General features: G+C 43.9%; 1 protein-coding gene across 4 annotated transcripts; it reads right to left on the bottom strand.

Annotated features, from left to right (window-relative positions):
- Window positions 1-244: 244 nt before the first annotated feature.
- GRP (gastrin releasing peptide) lies at window positions 245-11749 on the bottom strand. 4 transcript variants are annotated; one of them, XM_054538031.2, is made up of 3 exons: window positions 11532-11749; window positions 5263-5486; window positions 245-612 (listed from the first exon to the last, which is right to left on the bottom strand). In XM_054538031.2, the coding sequence occupies exons 1-3, from the start codon at window positions 11599-11601 to the stop codon at window positions 547-549; spliced, it is 360 nt and encodes a 119-aa protein (XP_054394006.1). In that variant the 5' UTR covers window positions 11602-11749; the 3' UTR covers window positions 245-546. The 4 variants fall into 4 exon arrangements, with proteins under 4 accessions (XP_054394006.1, XP_054394005.1, XP_063572990.1 ...); XM_054538030.2 differs by having other exon boundaries at window positions 5244-5486; window positions 11532-11728; XM_063716920.1 differs by having other exon boundaries at window positions 10552-11720.
- Between the last annotated feature and the right edge of the window lie 8164 nt (window positions 11750-19913).

Below are 19913 nucleotides of genomic sequence, written 5' to 3'. Positions count from 1 at the left end.
GGGCTGAAGATTAGGGAATTCTTAAGTGATGAATAGGGCTAGCCGCCATCTTCAACCTGGCCCACCTGGTGGGAATGAGAAAGTGAGGGAGCCTCTGAAAAGGCTCTGAGTCTCTACAAGGATTCAGAGGGGAGAGCTTCAGCCTGACTTGATCAGTGAGCACACGAGTACGTCCTCAAGCTGTTTGTTCATCTCTGCCACACTATCCTCTCATTTGGGATTGAAATAAGAGAACAGCCTGCCCTTTGGACAATGTGTTTAAGCTTTTATTGTGAATGGTAACAGCTTGGGGCCTTGAATCTAACCGACAGGTAGCCTAGATGTAAAAAGCATTAATTGGAAGACTCTTTTCGACAATTGTTCACAGCAAACAAGTTTAAACCAGAAGATGCTGCTTGAAAATCACGAATTTAGTCAAGGATGAAAGATACAGAATAGTCAAATATTTTGCACAAGGACATCTTGTTGATGATCCGTAGAACTGATGCTTGCAGAACGCAGTCTCTTAGGGGTTTTGTTTTTCTCCTTTGAGAGAGGCCATCATTGTCATTGCTGGTTCAGCTGGGGGGTTCCTTCCTTCATGTTGAGAACCTGGAGCAGAGAGTCTACCAACTTAAGAAATATTAGAAAGAGTTCAGCAAACAGAGTGAGCTGAAGTCTAATCCTAGAAGTAAATCCATTCCTACAAGTCATCAGCATCACTTGGGAGCTTGTTAGAAAGGCAAATTCTTGGTTCAACCTAACACCTACTAAATCAGAATCTCTGGGGGCGGAGCGCAGCAATCTGTACTTTCACAAGCCCTGCAGGTGATTTTGAACATGTAAAATTTGAGAATCAGAGCTGTCCCCTAGGAGACAAGTTAACTTCTACGTTTTTTTTGAGCTACTGCATTTTGGGATCTTATTGTTTTATCAGCTTAACATTCACTCTGATATGATTACTCAGGTATGTTTTAACCAATGTTGGTTAATGTATTATACCCAGGAACTTATTACTAGAGGAGCAGCTGAGTGGTAAATTCTGGGAATGTGGAATTTGAATTCTTACTTTGCTTACTTTGACAATGCGTCATTACACAAATCAAAGCTAGTTTCCGCATTACATAATTATATATTACAAACCTACAACTGTAAATGGTAGTAGTGTGGAAACTTGGGAAGAGGAGTTAATTTGGATTTCTGCCAATTCTAAATTTATTGTGGTTTGCTTGTTGTGGCTTCTGCTCAAATTAACTAAGACTAAAGAAAGAATGAGTAGTTATAATTTTAAAATACTTCTTTGTTCCCATATAGCACCCTTTACGTGCTGAGATGAAAAAACGCTTTTCGCTGAGACTAAGAGCTTATTACTCTTCCCAAGATTCTCTGGCAATTCAGATTCCCCAACTTCCATATCAGCCATTTGCTTCTAATAAAGGAACTACTGATATTCGTGGGAAAATTATTACCTCCTCTGGCTCAGTTGTTTTGACCATGGGCTAATGAGCCCAGGGCCTGGGGTTTGATTCCCACGCATGCCAATTAGCTTTGCTTGCCTCCACCAACCCAGGCTGCCCTATTAAAGCCTGCCGCCTGTCCGAAGATGCCACCACAAATCTTGCCTTATGAGTCATTGGTCATAAAAGGGGCCAGCTAATGTGTGGGGAAAAAAATCTGCATAAGTCCCCCATTGGCTCAAAATATTGAATAAGAGAAGTTTGGCTGGAGGGAATAAAACTAAAAGGAAAAAGAGAGTTGTGGAACCTAGGAAGATCAAGGACCTGGGAGGCAATGGGCGGGGTCCATTGTTGGGGGTTGGGGGGAGCTGTATTCCAGGTGGGAGCCAGCTTTACTCTGCTCCTTCATAGAAAGTGCCAGGGTAATCAGAAGGTTATGAGTGATTCTTGATTGTATGTTGCTTTTTCTATATTTAGCACTTCCTTTGGAGCATTTCAAATATTCAGAAAAAAGACGTTCCTATTCTCTGTACTGATTTGATGAGACAGTGAGAGCAGTCCCTTAAAAGTGAAGAACGAACACATTTACTTTCTTTCCATAAGTGAGCCTTTGTAGCTCACTTCCTTGCTCCCTTCATGTCCACTAAATAAAAGGAGAGACCTAAGCTGCAAAGAATAAGGGCATAACTCCAGATTATAAAGGGAGACCAAAGGCCAACTAAAACCTCCATTGAAACCCAGGACAATGCACAACCACATCCAGGATCATGGATGATGCCCTGGAGCTTCATCTATGGGGATGAGTTTCATGTTGCAGAAACAGAACAGAGTTTCATGTTGCAGAAACCATGGGGAAAAAGTTCCATTAATTGCAGAATAGAATTAAAAGATTTGTGAGAAGGGCACAGTTAAAAGGATTAAGGTTAACCTTGAACATTGCTGGGCATAATTGCTCTGAAAATTCTGGAGCTGTTTCCATGGTTGAGTAATCTAGTTTCAGTGCACATTACACACATCCTTTATGAATTAAGTAAATATCTTTGTCATCAAAACATAGGAAATGCTTGGAGTTTCTAACTACAGCTCCAAGAGAGTTGGCAACAGTACTTGATGTTTTATTACTAAAATGAGAGAGGAGAGCATATGTAGATAGTTTTTAATTTTAAGAACAGTCCTTCAGCCTCTGAAAACTCCTGCTGCTAATTCTGGCAATGCTTAGCTAAGTTATTAAGTTTCTCTCTAACACTCCCGTAACTCTAAGATATGGGAGATATATGGGTTTCTAATAGAACTATTCTCTTGGCACCCCTTCTTTTCGAATAAGATCATTGTAAGGTGTTTTCAATTTTCATAACAGCATACTTTCATTGAGGTGGAATTTCCAGTGCAAGAGAAGCAATAAAATATTTTTGTCTCTGCGAAGACTAACTGTAGAACTTGCTTTTGTGTTACTAGGAAATATAGCCAAAAGAATAGTACCAATGTGTGCAATAACTAATTATTCAACTGGAGGTGGAATTAAATGAGACGGACTTTCTAAACCTGTAAAAAGAAAAACAATGCATAAAAATAATAGAAAAGCAAAGCCTGATTTTTTTTATAATCTTTTTGATGACCTTTTTCAGTTCACTTGGGATAAGGACTGCCCCCTTTAAGCAGTCACTCTCCGCGGCTGCCCACTCAAGCCATCCTATTATACTGCTACTCAGACACCTTTGTGGAGTTATTCTTTTTGCTGTTGCCTTTGAAGCTTACAGAATATTCTTCTGAATGTGGTGGAAAATTTTTGATCCTCAAGGAAGGAGCTGAATTTGCCAAAAGATTTTAAAGATATGCAGAGCCAGGTTGAGGAAATAAAATAACTCAAACTGGACACTGCTGTTTGTTTTAAAAATGAGGCACAATAGAGTAGTAACATGATTGTGTGTTAGTAGAGGGGAGTATTTCATGAACGAGCTATGAGGGCAAGTCCAGTTCAATGTTTGCAAAAATTATTTTTGAGGTTTTTGTGGTGGCAATTTTTGTTACTGTTCAGACAAATGAGAAGGGTACTGCTGTTGGATATCCACCTACAGGAACTCCGGCAAAGCACCTGACCATGAAAAAGGCATGGCAGCTAGAATCTGAGAAGTCACCTGCAAGTTCACAGAACCCTCAGAGTATGGGATCCATCAGTAAAGAAGGGGGCTGATGACATAACACCTATGACACAGGTATGGACCAGACAATCGCTTGGGGTTTTGTACAAAGTTGGTATTTATTTCTGTATTGGTTTATTTAATCTGGGATTTTTTTTTCTGAATAAAATCTACAAAGACTTTCCCTCTAGGTGCTTAGTGCAACAGGTGAACTTCAGTTTCCATTTAGCATAGAAACCCACATTTGAGAGGCCGAGGCTGAGGGAAATCACTTGAGCCCAGGAGTTTGAGACCAGCATGGGCAACATAGCCAGTCCTTGTCAAAAAAAAAAAAAAAAAAAAAAAGAGAGAGAGAGAGAAAGGAAAGAAAAGAAAGAAAGAAAGAAACCACATAGCCAGAACTTGTAAGAAAGAAAGAAAGGAAGGAAGGAAGAAAGAAAAAGAAAAAAAGAGAAAAAGAAAGAGAGAGACCACAATAGACCCAAAGGGCAGTGAAATAGAAAGCTTCCCTCCAGAAAGCCAGCTGAGGCTTGGCAAAGGCAGCTCTGAGCCCCTAAAGGGGCCATCAGTCTTCACCATGAAAGAGTGAAGAAGGAAGCTCTCCAAGTACTGTGAGTGGAAAGCAATATTATTTATTGTTAGCAGCAGCAAGAAGCAAGGCCTTCAGCCTGGATCCTTTATATTAAGATCAATGAGGACCATTTCTGGAAGATGTCTGGCATGGTACAGACTGTCTGAGGCAGACTGAGCACAGGCCCTTACCCTGATTTTATCAATGAAAAGCTATGGGACTAGTTTCCTTACCTCTAAAATGGAGAGAATAATAGAATCTTCCAAGACTGCTGTGAGCATAAGCCGAGAAAATGGAGGTAAACTGCTTAGCCCAATACTTGGATTATCGTAAATATTCAGTAAAACTAGCCACCGTTGTTATTGTAATTATTATTTTGTATTTTATTATACATTTCATGGAAACTTAAAAGTTAGTGATAATCACCTCATTTCCAGTTGCCTTGCTTTCTTCCTGTAAATTTTATTCTCTCTTATCTTGCTCACTGTCTTTATAATTAAGCATTGCCAGTTTAGTATAATTATTTTCCCCTATCCTCTATAAAATCATACACAGGATGAATTTGTTGATCTCAGACATGTTCATTGAGTTTTAAAATATTAGGATGAAACCTGAACTAGGTACTCATGGAGCAAATATTAAGAAGTGCTACTTTGTGTCAAAGGTAGCAAACAAGAATGCTCTCTTCTAAAAATAGGAACTTCCACCAGTGTTCACCAGAAATAAACATAAATCTGTAGATCCACAAGGATTTACTCAAATAGTTTTCAGACTCACTATCAAAACATTCTGGTAGGGCCTGTGTGTTAAAAAAAAAAAAAAAAAATCCCATCAATGCGTAACGGCAAATAGACAAAATTGCTGAAAAAAAACCTCCTAAATTGGAGTTTGGAATCAATATCCTTTTGACTATATGTCAAAAAGAAGAGAACATAGAAATTGTCTGTCAATGTGCTTAGCATGTATTGGTGTTAGCCTAATGTAGCCACTGTGAAGGTTTATATCATAAGCAATTCTATTCTTCCTCACTTGAACTTGCGCTCTTTCCACCTCTCCCCAAATACCTCCCACCCCATCTTGCATGTATCTTTCTTTTACCTTTGCCTTTTGAACCTACATCTTTGAAGTTGCTGCTATCCTCTGAATCCCACGAAGGCTGCTGATTGCCCAGGGCCTTGGGTTGAGGTGGCTGGTGGTTTCTGTTCTCCTCTGCTTCTATGAGACCCAGCAAATTCCTTGCAGCTTCTTCCCACCTGATGTACTCTCTCAGCTGCTGCTTCAGGCTCCCTCTCTCAGAAACAGAAGAAGACTCCCCTGTGCTCTTTTTCCCCATTAAGTGCCCTGTAAAAACCAAAACAAAAACACTCAGAATGCCACAAATTTAACCAAAGGGAATGAAAGAGAAATTTAAAAGAAATTTAAAACCGATTGTGTTTGTGCTGCTTCCTCCTAAATGCAGAATAAATCGTGTTTTATTAAGAGTTAGTTCATAAACGACGGATAGATTTTGCTCTCTGTTCAAAATGTGCAATGAGCTAGACAGCATTCAGAACTGCAACGCAGGAACCCTGGGTTTCGTTCCAGCACCTCTCCTAACTAGTTAGGTGACCTCTGCCAAGTCGTTTAGCACCCCTAGTCTTCAATTTTCTCAACTATAGAGAGACTAGTTGAGACTAGAACAGGGTAGACTAGATTAAATCTAAGGAGGCTTCCATATCTAAAATTCTATCATCAATTCTGTGTGCACCAAATTCTATTTCCAACTGAAAGATGGAGTTTAAACATCTTCCCCAGCCAATTTTGAATTGCTGCTGAAAATAAAAGTCTCCATGCTTTTCTTTGTGTGGTTTTTTAAAAATATTGCTTTCCTTTTATCGTAGTAAAAAAAATACCAAAGGAATTTTTCATTTAAACTTTCTCAGAGTTTTTTTTGAGATTGAACTTAGGAAACTACCTAGATTTACTGTTTGTTAAGAGTGTAGTGAAAAACAAGTTGAAAACAATCCCCGAGTAACACTTTACAGCCGCGTAAATGCAGAATTTTCTCTTGGGTGTCTGAAAGTCTATCAATGGCTCCAGGAATGTGTACTAGCTGTGCAAATAATTTTTTAAAAAACTGCCGTTAAGGAGGCCAAACCACCAAAAACATGAAAATTTATGTACGCAAGAGAGAATAACTTGGAGTCAGAAGTGGCTACAGAATTCAAGGTCTGCATTCTTAACACTTTAGACCCTTGCTTGAATATTCTCATGTTCTCTACTTCTTACAGCTGATTTTTCCTGTCTCTGCAATTGGACTTTGTAGAAATTTGAAATTTCTAACGTCAACAAAACTGGTGCTTTTGATCTAAAGTGTGCAAGGAAAAAGGTCTGTGTGGTTCCAACACTGACTGGCATTAGATTTAAGGGAAACATAAAATTTGAAAGATCTTCAGTCTTAAAATGGAAAGAGGCCCCTTCCCAGAAGTTCTATTCACCAACAGAGAAGCCCTCACTGTAACTTTATCGCTTTTATGTGTATTGCAATTTGCAGTTTATGGGATGTTTAAATGTGCTTGATTTCATTTGATCCATATGCTAATTGGTTTGGTGAAAATGAGACTTGCCAGAGGTCACACAGATGTAAGCAACAATTTTAGGATTAAAATCAGCTAACAATCTAGACTACATTATTATACTGCTTGGCAATGTCTTTTAACTTGCTAAGAATATAAGGTAGCTAAAATTATTCTGGGATCTGGAAGTAAGGATAAGGTCTACAAAAGGCTTTCTAATGTTACAAAAATATGGATTATATGCCAATATATCATGATGCATTATGTAATTGAGAAAAATTAATTCTATGAGTATTAAGGAGCATTAAAATCAGGTTGTACTGCATTGCAGTGTGAGCGTTTGCCAAATTGCTTATGACATGAGACTTCACACAATTTCAGGATCCTAACTGGGGATACTATCCCAAGCGAAGGCCTGGAATCCTGAATGATTGGCTCCTCACGTATCAGCTTGGTCACGTGGTGCTCGGATATCTACTCAATAACCTTGCATTCAGCCATAACAGTGATTATGTTGTGCAACTTCCCAGGAAGTAGTGATGCATTTGGCTTTATTTATATGGAGGAAATTAAATCATGATGGTTGGAAGGCAGGATTAGAATCCTGATACTCCCAGTAATGACCTAGATCACCTTGCCCTTCTAACTGCCTATCGTCTAGTTAGAACGCTGGAAATGAGAGAGTTATTGCCAGTAAAACAGAGGAGTGATGCAGGTATCACACATAAGAACCTCATTTTTGTCATGCCTGAATAATTTTGTGGACTTTTCTAAAATGAGAGGAGAAAGTCATTCTCCATTCTGTGATTGTACTAACTTTCAGTACTTGCATATATAGGGAATGTGTGGGGATCAGTTCTTTACCTCTAGTTCCATAGACTGGTTGTTAAGGAGAGCACGCTAACTGTAACATCCCAGGGAAGTACACATTCCCTGGGTCCAATTTCGCTTTTGAGCTAGTGACTGTCAACCAGATCAGCATCTCCATGGCAACATGGATGATACGCCCACTTCCACCTCTTCTCCCAACATCATTTGTCAAGTGCCCATATCATAATAATGGAAATCTCACCATAGACAAAAGACAGGCACTTGAAAAAATAAAACCTTGATCAGAGAAAAAAAGAGCTTCTGTTCTTTTTATTAATCATTTAAAGATACTACTAAAGGGAAGGTTTGAAACAGAAATGAATAAGACATAGATGAAAGTGTTGAGTACTACTAAGAAGTAGTATTTTTGGACCCACACTTAAATTCTATTCCACAGTTTCTGGGGCCATAACAAGCCATTCTGCAGTGAAATACTGGTATTTCCAAATTCAACCTTCTGGGATATGTCTCACGTCCAAGCTAGAACCACAATCAGGAGCATTTCATGGGTGCACAAGGAATAGTAGCCAGTGTAAGTGTTGTCATGTATTTTCATCACACAAACAAAACATTTCCACGAACATCAAGCCAGATAAAAATTTGTGAAGTTTTCAAGCTGTTAACCTTTTTTCCATTGCTGCACCATGCTTCTCTCAGCTGGAAGAAGCAATTTACTTACTAAGCCTATAAATGTGTGCTGACAGCATCCTCATGGACAGCAGTATGTAGCTTTGGTTTTATATAATTAAAACTAAACTACATGTCTTTGGTGACTGAAGAGGATAAGCATTTTCTTGAGATAACTGAAAGCTAAATTTAAAGTGTAACATCATTCATCCTTGTCAATGCTCATATTCCAACAGAGGGCATGTTACTCAAAGCAAACGTTTTCTCAACCGCAAGGTAATTTTAGGCTAAAATGTGAGTTTCTACTTCACCTCCCTCTTTCCCTTCCTCCTCCTCAACTCTGCACAGTTATCAAAGGGAGAGAAAAAAGTGCATTTGAGAATAAATATGAAAATGGTATTTGGGGTCACCACTGGTTGGTATTTCTTTTGGGTTAGGAATGCTCAAGTACCACTATGAAGGGCAATTAAATGGCAGACACCCTAAATACCTGGAGACAGATGTTCTGCGGAACTACAGCAAATCAAGATTGGCTTGACTTGCACCAGAAATAACATGATGCCACTCCCCAGTTAACTCTATTGTCCTCCTTTGGGCCTGCAAGCATTATCTAATAATAAGCTTTATTAGTACAATAATATAGATGAGTAAAAAGAGGTTGGGAATCCAGAAGTTTCATTCCATCTTTCCAGCCCCATTGGCTGGTGGTTGGGCCAGATAATGGCCACTTGATCTAAGCTCCCAGAAGCCCTCTTTAAGAAGCATCAATTCTAAGTTTGGATTCTTCAACACCTGCTAAGCATCCTTCATTCTTGAAATGGAGGGTTTTTCAGCTTCACCCATTCCAAACTCTCCTCTGCACACCAGACTGCTGGGTTCCTCCTGTCCCTCAGCAATCACACATTCTCTCATCTCTGGAACTGTCAAGACTTGGCAAATGATTATTTTAGCAACAGTGGAAACCACTCTATTGCAACCCAAAGATCTCGACTTCCCTCACAAAAGCACACACGACACAGAAGAGCTGAGGAAGCAACAGTTCCAGTCCCACTCCTTTCCCCAAATTATTTGTCTTCTATCAAGATTTGTGAATCAGCCGATATGTGAATTAGCAAATACTTGTTCAACACACCGTTCCCCAGCGCCCCTTCTAAGTAGATGGCTAAGGAAATACACACACACACACGTACACACCCTTAAATCTCTTCAGGGATTAACCAGCTTCCCACAAAGCTGGTTGGGGTTGTTGTAGTTGGCTTTTGTGGTGCGGGTGGGTGGGGGAGTGAGGAAGTTGGACGCCCTGCGTTTGCTGGAAGCTATGCTCGGCGACGCCGAGAGCCCTGGGGTGATGCTGGGTGAGCCGAGGCTGCCAGGCGCTTCCTGCCTCCCAGCTGAGCGAAAGCAGCTAGTGGGCGCAGGGCGGAATCCTGACCCCACCCGCTGGCGCCCTCCCCACCCGCAGCGCGGCCGTCCTCTCCGCCCGGGTTCTGGGGGCCGTGGCGAGGGAGCCTCCAAGCCGGTGCCTAGAAAGCAGGACCTGTTGCAGAGGGAATGGGAAAGGAGCGAGGGGAAAGGGCGAAGTCGTGGGTCTAGAGGGGCGGAGAAAGAGCGGAGCTCAGAGGGGCAGAGAGATCCGGATGAGCTTGGAGAGCAGGCGAGATTCCCCAAGCTCAGAGCCTGCTGGCTGGAAAGAGGGAGGGCAAAAGGGCAGGGAAAAGAATATCGCTGCAAAGCGAAGAGAAGGACTGAGGAAACTCCAGAGAGTCAGACAGGCGGGATTCAGGGCACTGCGCACTGAACAGATGTGAAACCCAGGGCAGGAGCGCTGCGCCCTAGGTCCCCACACCTGTGGCTTTGCGGGGCGCATAGGCGCAGCTTAGATTTCAGCCCATGCCGGTCGCTGTTGAGGCCACCGAGCTGGACCAGGGTTCTGAGATGCTTTCAAGGGACAACACTCCCCAAGATTATTCTAGGAGAGTACCGTGCCAGACAGGTTGAGACTAGGCGGACAAAAGGACATGTAGGATGGGCGCAGAGGGAAGGTGATCTGCACCGGGGTTGGCTGATGGGAGCTCGGGTGCCCTGGGGAAGACGGGGAGACAGGCTGGAAGCGAGCGGGAAAGGATCAGGGGACCAGCTTGCGGCTGACGAGGGACTCATGGGCTCCCTAGAATGGGGAAAGGTGGGGTGGAGTTTTAGGAGAACCGGGAAGGTGTTTGTCGATAGAAAGGTCACAACAAACCCAGCTCCCAAAGCTGGGCCAGGGAAACGCAAAGAAACTGGGAGACAGGTCCCCTCCGGCTGGCTGATCCAGAGGAGGACAAGCGCGCGGCTCCCGCGGACAGGACACTCACCCACCGCCCAGTGGTTGCCGCGCGGGTACATCTTGGTCAGCACGGTCCCTCCGCCCGCAGGCAGCGGGACCGCTCGCCCCCGGGGCGCCTGGCAGAGGACCAGCGCCAGCAGGACCAGCGGGAGCTCGCGGCTGCGCATGGTCTCGACGGGAAGCCCTTGGAGCGCGGCGAAGAGGCTGGGAAGAGCAGAGACTGGTGACCCGGACCTCGGAGGAGCTCCGCCGCCGCAGCCGCTGGTGCTACTGCTGCGGCCTCCACTAGGGCCCCTACTTTATATGGAAGCCCGGGCGGGGGGGCTGGGGGGCTCTTCTACCGCAGACCAGAACGCTCTGACGTCTCCCTATAGCTAACCGGGGCGCTGGGACGCCCGGTCCGGAAAACCATCCATCTCCCCGCCGAGTGATGAAAAGGCTGAGTGTACATTGCCCCGTCTTTTTTCCTCGTAGCCCCGTCCGCCTTCCCCACATCGGATTAATTCCTCCGGTCCTCGACGCCTTCCATCCAACACAATTTAGTGAACTCCTCCCTCTCCAGGCTCGCCGGCGCCTCCAGCATTAGCTGCCTTGAGAGTCCTGGAGAGGGCGACCCCGCTGCCTGATCTGGGCCGGGAGGGGTGGGGGGTGTAGCTGGAGACGGGTGAGCTGTAAAGATGGATGGGCTTTGCTGGAGGGATTTGGAACCACCATTTGAAGGCCTTCTGATTCTCCAGACCTTTCTCTTCGTAGGCCACATCTTTGCTGTCCCAGCCCATAGATTTCGGGACCTTGCCTCCTCCTTGCAGATCTCTCTCTCTTTCTCTGGACCTTGCCTCTTTCTTGCAGATCTCCTCTCCTCCCCTCCCCTTCCCTCCACTCCCCTTCTCTCTTCTCCTCCCCTCCCCTTCCCTCTCTCTTTCCCCTCCTTCCCAATCTCTCTCTCTGTCTCTCTCTCCCCCTCTGCTGCCCTCCTCCTTAAGGTTAAGGGCAGTATCCTTAACCCACCTGGTATTCCCAGGCAGCCCTGCCCACTTGTATGGCAAGACAGAAGATAGCTGGCCCTTTTTACAAGCATGCAGCTTCCATGGAATAGAGAAAGAAACTGCTTTATGCCAATTTCCCTAGGCTGCCTCTACGTGAAAGCTCAAACTGTCCCTAAAGTGCCACATACACACCCCTTTAGAGTTGCTCAACGTTCCTCTGCTCCTTCTGTTCTCAGATCTAAAGAATGGTCACCAGCCCAATCCCCGAGGTTCTAAATACCATGGATACAAAGGGGATCAGCACCATAGCAATGCAACAATAAATAGAAGCTGGTAGGATGCTGTTGCCCACGTTTTGGCTGCCAGAGTTGGCCGTGTGGTTGGAATAGGTGAGGTCTATTCCTCCTCAAATGCTTGTTAATTGCCTCCCTGGTGGGTCTTTAGTGTTCCATGTCAACATGGTGTTCATATTGATATATTGATATTGATAAAGTTGAAAACATACACTTGTGTCTGAGTATCTGCTGATTCAATACATTCTTCTTTTTTTTTTTTTTTTTTTTGTTTTTTTTGAGACAGAGTCTTGCTCTGTCACCCAGACTGGAGTGCAATGGCGTAATCTGGGCTCACTGCAACCTCTGCCTCCCCGGCTCAAGTGATTCTCCTGTCTCCGCCTGTGGAGTAGCTGACATCACAGGCATGCACCACCACGTCTGGCTAATTTTGTATTTTTAGTAGAGATGAGGTTTCACCATGTTGGCCAGGCTGGTTTGAACTCCTGACCTCAAGTGAGCCGTGGCCTCCCAAAGTGCTGGGATTGCAGGCGTGAGCCACTGTGCTTGGCGTTCAATATATTCTTAAGTGATTACACACTCACATTGCATGGCTGAGTATTCTTGGATCTGAAGAGTATTTTCATGCGTGTGTCTGGGTCTAAGAGAAAAAAAGTCAATTTTAAGATCATTAATAGTTTGGTAGCCAACAAAATACAACAATACTATCCTCAGGGAGTGAGCTAAGTGAAAATCAAAAGAAAAAAGTCCACAGACTGGCCTGGGCTCCATCCCTCCTGGGTTCCAGGCCTCTCTGCATTCCGTCCCCAGGCTCTGTCAGTAGGCAAGTGTTCCACTGGCAGGCAACTGCTCATCCCTAGGCTTGCTGCCTCCCACACAGTGAGCTTGCTTCAACACAGAGACTTGGTATTGTTCCTCTGTGTGTCTGCAGAGCACCTGGATTATAGTGGTGCTTGATAAGTATTTGGCGAATGAACAACAAACCTAAGAAATGCCGAGGTCTAAGAAATGCCTTCTGCAACCCTGGATCTTTGGAGATGGGTTAAACCCTTATCTCTCCAAATTAAGTTGTAGAAAAATGCTCTTTCTCTTTAGTTTAACCAAGATTATTTTAGAATCTTTCAAATGAAATCCTCCACCTCCCCCCATCCCCATGAAACTAAGGGGAAGCCACTGTAAAGACATTCAAGTGTAGAAATAATTCTTTAGAAAGCACAACACTTCTGCTAATTCAGGCAACACTGTTTCTTGTGTCCATTACATGCCAGGAGATGCCTAGGCCCCTCCATTCACCTTAGCTCTTGCTCCAAGGCCACCCCAGCCTACAGGTTTCCTGCCTGCAGACTACGGCTGGGCCACATGACTTGCTGTAGCACCCTATAAGGACAGCACCCATGTCATCTGGCTCGATACTGCTCCACAGTGCCTGGCCAGTCTTAGGCACAAAGATGGGACTCAAGAGATTTGAATCGATACATTGACCTCCAGGAAAAGGAGGCTGAGTCCAAACTTCTAACCAGAAAAGACAGTGGACTGTTTCCAGTTAGAGAATGGAACCTTTGCATGTTTGATTCAGTTGATATGAATAAGCCCCAGTAGATCCTGGCTGGGTGTCCTCTCATACGCCTCTTAAAATCCTCACTACAGACAGCTGGGTAAATATGATTAACCCCACTGACGTAGTTAGGGGAAAGCTAAACTCTATGAGAAAGAGACCTTGCAATGCAATGACCCATTCAAAAGAGAAGTCTATTTCTCTTTTCTGTCCAGGGCAGGTGTTCCAGGTTGGCAGGCAGCTCTGTTCCACATTGATATTCAGAAACCTGGGTTCATACCACCTTGGGTCTCTACCATTCCCTACAGCAACACTACTCAAAGGGCTGGCCTGCAGGGAGAGAAGGAGCTTGCATTAGAATGCAAGTCAATGCATGGCTTCCTTCATCGAGAGCATCTTGCTATGAAAAAAAAAAAAAGTCAGCTGTACTAAACAATGTGTGTGGAGATGTTATTGATTTGTGTCCTAGCACAAAATCTTTATCTCATTGTGGATGGGAAACAAATAGTTTGGGATGGACAGCTGGTCTATGGACCACATGTGATGAACAATTTCCTATCTGTCTGCATAGCTTGGGTTGCAGCTGCCAAAAAGGGGAAGATGGAGGAGGCACGCCCGCTCTCTTAATATACCAGCCAAAATGAAGCATTTATCTCTTCTGCTCGTGTTTCATTAGTAAAAAGTCAGCCGCATGGTCATAGCTAACTGCAAGAGAGATTGGGGGTTACAGTCTTAATAATCAATTATGCCTGGCTCTGATTGCATCACTGTGGAAGAAAGAGTCCATGGAGTTTGACAGATAGCTGAGAAACTCTACCAGAACCAACCTAGGGCCTGATATTCCATGATTTAGGCTGTGAACTTTTAGCTCAGTGACCACGGATAGTTCATCACCGAGTGCATTTGTAAAATTATTTTATCCCATGGAGCTCAGGGGTATTTTGTGATTTGGGGGTTTGTTTTTGTTTTTGTTTTGAGACAAGGTCTCCCTCTGTTGCCCAGACTGGAGTGCAGTGGTGCAATCATGGCTCACTGCAGCCTTGACTTCCCGGGCTCAAGTGATTCTCCCACCTCAGCTTTCTGAGTAGCTGACACTACAGGTGCATGCCACCATGGCTGGCTAGGTTTTGTATTTTTTGTAGAAATGGGGTTTCACCGTGTTGCCCAGGCTGGTCTTGAACTCCTGGGCTCAAGCTACCCTCCCACCTTGGCCCTGCAAAGTGCTGGGGTTACAGGCGTGAGCTACCATGCATGGCTGAGTTCAGGCTTTCATGAGCTTTTAACTGTGCAACAGGCCATATATATTTAGATTTCCCATTTTTTTATTCATCAAAGACATAAGGAACTGTCTATCAATCAGAGCTTCTAATCAGGTTGAAATAACCAGCATCACCTCAGAGAGTCGATGTAATTCCAATATAAATCAATGAAACATTGCATTTTAGTTTCTTCATGGCTTTTTGAAATATGGGAAATAGCTCATGCATCTCTACCATTGCTCTTAGGGGATTCCAGGCTGAGTCTCTGCTTAAGTTTAGTGGCTATTTTTGCCAAATGAAAATAGCTCTGTGAGGAGAAATACCTTAATCTGTGACTGGCCATTTATATGTGGAGCCAGTGAAGGCTTTGAGGGCAGGTCTTGCTGCAGTGAGATGCTCCAAGATTCCCAGGTCCAGGCTGGAGTGAAGGAAGCAGAGCAAGACGGGGAATGATGGAGAACAAGGAAGCAGTGGTGAGGAGTTTAGGAGTCAGGCTGGCCTGGGTTCCAATTCCTCCTCTGCCATTTAGGAGCCATGATTGGCACCTCACTTAGCATGGGCATGTCAGTTTCATCATCTGTAAATTGAGTTGGTAATGCTTCCCTCCCTAGGGTGGTAGGACAGTTAAATGAAATCATGTGTATCTATTGTCCAGCAGCTACTTACTCTTTAAATTAATAATAATGGGGAACTGTAATTAGGGCAGGCTAATTTCTGTATTAGATTGTGATTTTCAAGATAGCATCATTTTCTAATTCAATGCCTAACCCAGTTTTGTGCTATTTAAGTCTCCTGAGAAGGAGATCATACAAGTAATAGCTGCTGCTTAGTGATTACTTATTATGTGCCAGGGACTGTGTGTGATTGTTATGTGCATTTGTTCATATGCTCTTCACAGCTATCCCATGAGGTCGGTGTTATTTACCCCATTTTATAAATGAGGAAACTGAGGCTCAGAAAGGTTAAATAACCTGCCCAGACCCAGATGGTAATTGACAGAGCCAAGAGTTGACCTCAGAGCCATCTGATTGATTCACACATCTGGTAACAACGAATTTCATTGTAATTCCAGGGCTTTTCTGGGGTTCAACAAATTGTACTACCCAGCAGGCGTAAAAGGTGGATTAAAAGATAATTTTAGAAGAGATATCAGGGATCATTCTTAGACGCCTTTGAGGGAAACCTCACTGTAGTTTCCTCTGTTTGCTTGTTTTCTATTCTCCACCCCCAGCCCACCCTGTCTCTAGATCTTTGCCTTCCAACTTGTACACAGAAGTAGGTACAAATGGTGGGAACAGAAAATTTGCTGTGTGGAGAATAACAGGCTCATAGTTTTGGCTACAGCAGAAATAGCCAGCATCCCAAAATATAACCCACAATGTTTGAAACTGAAAATATATTTCTGAGATTCATCTACTTGAAAATCTTACTGCACGGTCCTGCTTGAAATCCAGCTCTTCCCAGCATGTCACTGATTCCCTTCCACGGTCTTCTGGGTTGCCAGACAGATGGGAGGGGGCGATTACCCTCCACTCAGGCTTTACAGCTTATCTAATTTAGGGTTTCTCAACCTCAATGCTATTCATATTTTGGGCCAGATAATCCCTTGTGGTGGCGCCATCCCGTGCATGGCAGGATGTTGAGCAGTGTCCCTTGTCCCCATCCATTAGAGGCCAGTAGGACCTCTCAGTTGTGACAACCAAAATATCTCCAGACATTGCCATTGTCCCTTTCTGGGGGTAGGAGTGGAGTTGCCCCCAGCCAAGACCCATTCATCTAATCTAACTGCCCGTTCTCCTTAATTGCATCCTTGCCCAGTGCTCCTGGTGTTCTTGAACATCTCCAGTGCTGGAGAACTCACTTATTCTCGTCTTCAGAGAGAACTGAATTTAGCAAACTCTTCCTTATATTGAACCTAAATATGTCTCCCTAGCTCTTCCCCTGTCACATGGTCCTATTCTGCACTGCCCTCTGGTCCTTGAGGAGTCCTTGAGACACCATCATGCCCACCCTAAGTCTTCTCTGTGCTACACTTTCCTGTGCCATCAACAGCTCCTTCCGTGGGACGATCATTCCTCCCTTCCCCACCGTGGCTAATCCATTGGAGCATCCTTCAGCATGATTATTTCCCCCTTTAAAGTTGAGAAAGTGAGAGACAGGAGTGCCGAGCGTGGCCACAAAGGAGCCACTTCCTTGGATCACCTCCAGAGGAAACAGCATCAGTCAAGGGACTTGGTGAGGAAGGGGCACTATTTTCCATAACTTTCCACAGGTATATTCCTAGCCCTCTTGGCCAAGGGATGCAGGCCTGGGACAATGAAAGCCACTGTGCATTCCGGGTCAACTCGGCCTGGAAGGCTGGGAGGCTCCAAATGTTATACCCACTCCTCAGACAACACAGAGGTGAGGACTAAGGCAGGAGAGGGACCAGAGAGAGTAGGTGATGGTGCAAGGGGTGGAGCTGGCAGCGTTCTGGGACTGAGCAGCTCTTGTTCTTTCTTCTAAGGATCCATCTGCAGGGGCCATGCCCTTCATCCTACCTTTCTTCCTATCTTTGTCAGGACAAAATTTTAAAAGACTATAAATATTGGCCAGGTGCAGTGGCTCACACCTGTAATCCCAGCACATTGGGAGGCTGAGGCGGGCAGATCACTTGAGGTCAGGAGTTCTAGACCAGCCTAGCCAACATGGCTAAACCCCATCTCTACTAAAAATACAAAAATTAGCCAAGTGTAGTGGCACATGTCTGTAATCCCAGCTACTTGGGAGGCTGAGGCGGGAGAATCCCTTGAACCGGGAGGCAGAGATTGCAGTGAACCGAGATGGCACCACTGTTCTCCAGCCTGGGTGACTGAGATTCCATCTCAAAAAAAAAAAAAGACTATAAATATTAAACAACTTCATATCTCTACATAAAGAGCTGACTTCACAAAGGTAAAGTGATTATCCCCGAATCACGACTCTCGCCCTCCCACCCCCACTCCTATCCCACCCCCAGGTAGCTGGCTTGTCCCAGCCATAGTCTCTCAAGTTCAGCCAAGAAAAGTTGCAACCAAGTTCAGTAACAAGTTCCTAAGGAAAAAATTATTCAGAAAAATCTCTGAAATGCCATTAGTTTAATCTGATTTGACTTATCAAATCAAGATCCATCCATCTATCTCTCTTGTTCTCTTTCTTGATGGCGCCCAGCACTACAGCCCCCAGGTTTTCAGACCTGTAGATTACATTATGGCAGAAACAAGGGTGTCTGGGAGGGCCAAGAATAGGCAAAGCCTCCCTGCACAGCCTCCTGGGAAGGCCCAGGAAGGGATGGGCATTGATGGTGAAACAGTGTCATGCATATGAAGGGTTATTCACAGCCTGCCTACCATGGTGACAGAAAGACTAAGGCCAACTCAGATGAGTTATCAGAAAGCCTCCTAAGACTACTTATCATGGTACCAAATATTATAATACCATGCCAATCCTTCCCACCAAAATCGGTATTTTAATTCAAGTTTATTTTTCAATTTAAAATTTTTTTTTGTAGAGACAGGGGCTTGCTATGTTGCCCAGGCTGATCTGTAACCCCTGGGCTCAAGTGATCCTCCTGCCTTCACCTCCCAAGGGAAAGTGTGATTACAAATGTGAGCCACTGCACCTGGCCCAAGCTGAAACTAGTGTTGGCCGTCTTAAGGTTCAGAGTAGTGTGGTCCACTTCAGATGTCATTGAAGACAAAGGAGGGACACTTTATAGATATCCAGAGGCAGTGAGAGGAGTATTGTCCCAAAAGTTGGGAGACTTTGTGTGACCTTGGTTGAGTCACCCTCTGGTAGTAAATATCAAAAATGGTAAACTTCTTGTATTAATATCTCATTAAATCCTTGTTCTTTCTTGAACAAGTAGGTAGTTTTATTGTCTCTTTCTTGGGATGGAAGAGTCTTGGAAAGTGTAACCACTTGTCTATGGCCAAGCAGCCGGCTGGCATTAAAACCCCTGCAGTGCGGTGCAGACTCTCCTTTCTGAGTATCACCCTTCATGGCTAACCCTGGAGTGGCAATTTGTACATGGAGGCCCTAGAGCTTCACTACTCTAATTCCATGGTGTTACCTGTTTGCATTAGTCAGGGTTCCCCAGAGAAACACAACCTACCAGATGTGTGTGCATGTGGGTATAGATAAATCAATGAGGGGGGGGTGCGGGGAGAGAGAAAAAGAAAGAGAGAGATAGAGAGAGAGAGGGAGAGAGAGAGATTGATTTATTGTAAGGAATTTGCTCAAGTGATTATGGCAGCTTGACAAGTCCAAAATTTGCAAGCTAGGCACACATAGGAGACAAGGGAAGAGTTACAGTTCAAGTCCAAAGGCAGTCTACTGGCAGAATTCCTTCTTGTTTGTACAGGTCAGTCTTTTTCTCTGAAAGCCTTCAACTGATAGGATGAGGCCCACCCAAATTATGGAGGGTAATCTGCTTTACTCAAAGTTTACTAATGTAAATGTTGATCATCTAACAAACACCTTCAAAGAAACATCTAGAATAATCTTTGACCAAATATCTGCATGCTGCGGCCTAGCCAAGCTGACACATAAAATTCACCATCACACTGTCTCTTCCTACTATTGAATTGGGGCAATTACTGTCAATGCTGCCATAGCGCCTATAGCATTCTGCATTTCCACTAGGTGTTGGGAAAACACCACTTTCCCTGGAGTGCTGCTTAAACAAAACTGGAATTTTCTAGAAGGAATTTGGCTAGGGACAAAGGAAGCAAACAGAAAAAAACATAAAAATGGAGATGTAGACAGACTTAAAAAATATAAATAAACTTTGTTGAGGTATAATTTACATATTAAAATGTACCCATTTTAAGGGTGTACTTTGTCGAGTTTTGACAAATGTGTACAAACACCACTATCCAGATATTGAACATTCCTGCCATCTCCAATAATTCCCCCCAAGTTTAGTAAATCACTGATAAGCTTTCTGTTACTTTAGATATGTTTTGTCTTTTTTAGAATTTCATATAGTTGGTCCTCTAGTGTATGAGTCTTTTGTATCTGGTGTCTTTTATTTACCACAATGCTTTTGAGATTCAGACCAGCAGTGGCATGTATCACATATCTGTTCCTTTCTGCCGGTGTTCTGTTGTGCGGCTATCCCTCAATTTGTTTGCTCATTCACCAGTCGATGGATATGTGGGTGTTTCCAGTTTTTTTGTTTTTGCTTTTTGTTTGTTTGTAGGCTAGAATCTTTTCCTGATACAAAAGCCAGTGCTCTGTGTTTGGAGAAGCCATCGAGTTATTTCTCCATGTTTGGG

This window comes from Pongo abelii, chromosome 17 (genome assembly GCF_028885655.2).
Source record: "Pongo abelii isolate AG06213 chromosome 17, NHGRI_mPonAbe1-v2.0_pri, whole genome shotgun sequence".
NCBI lineage: Eukaryota > Metazoa > Chordata > Mammalia > Primates > Hominidae > Pongo > Pongo abelii.
This window is presented reverse-complemented; position numbering and strand designations above follow the sequence as displayed.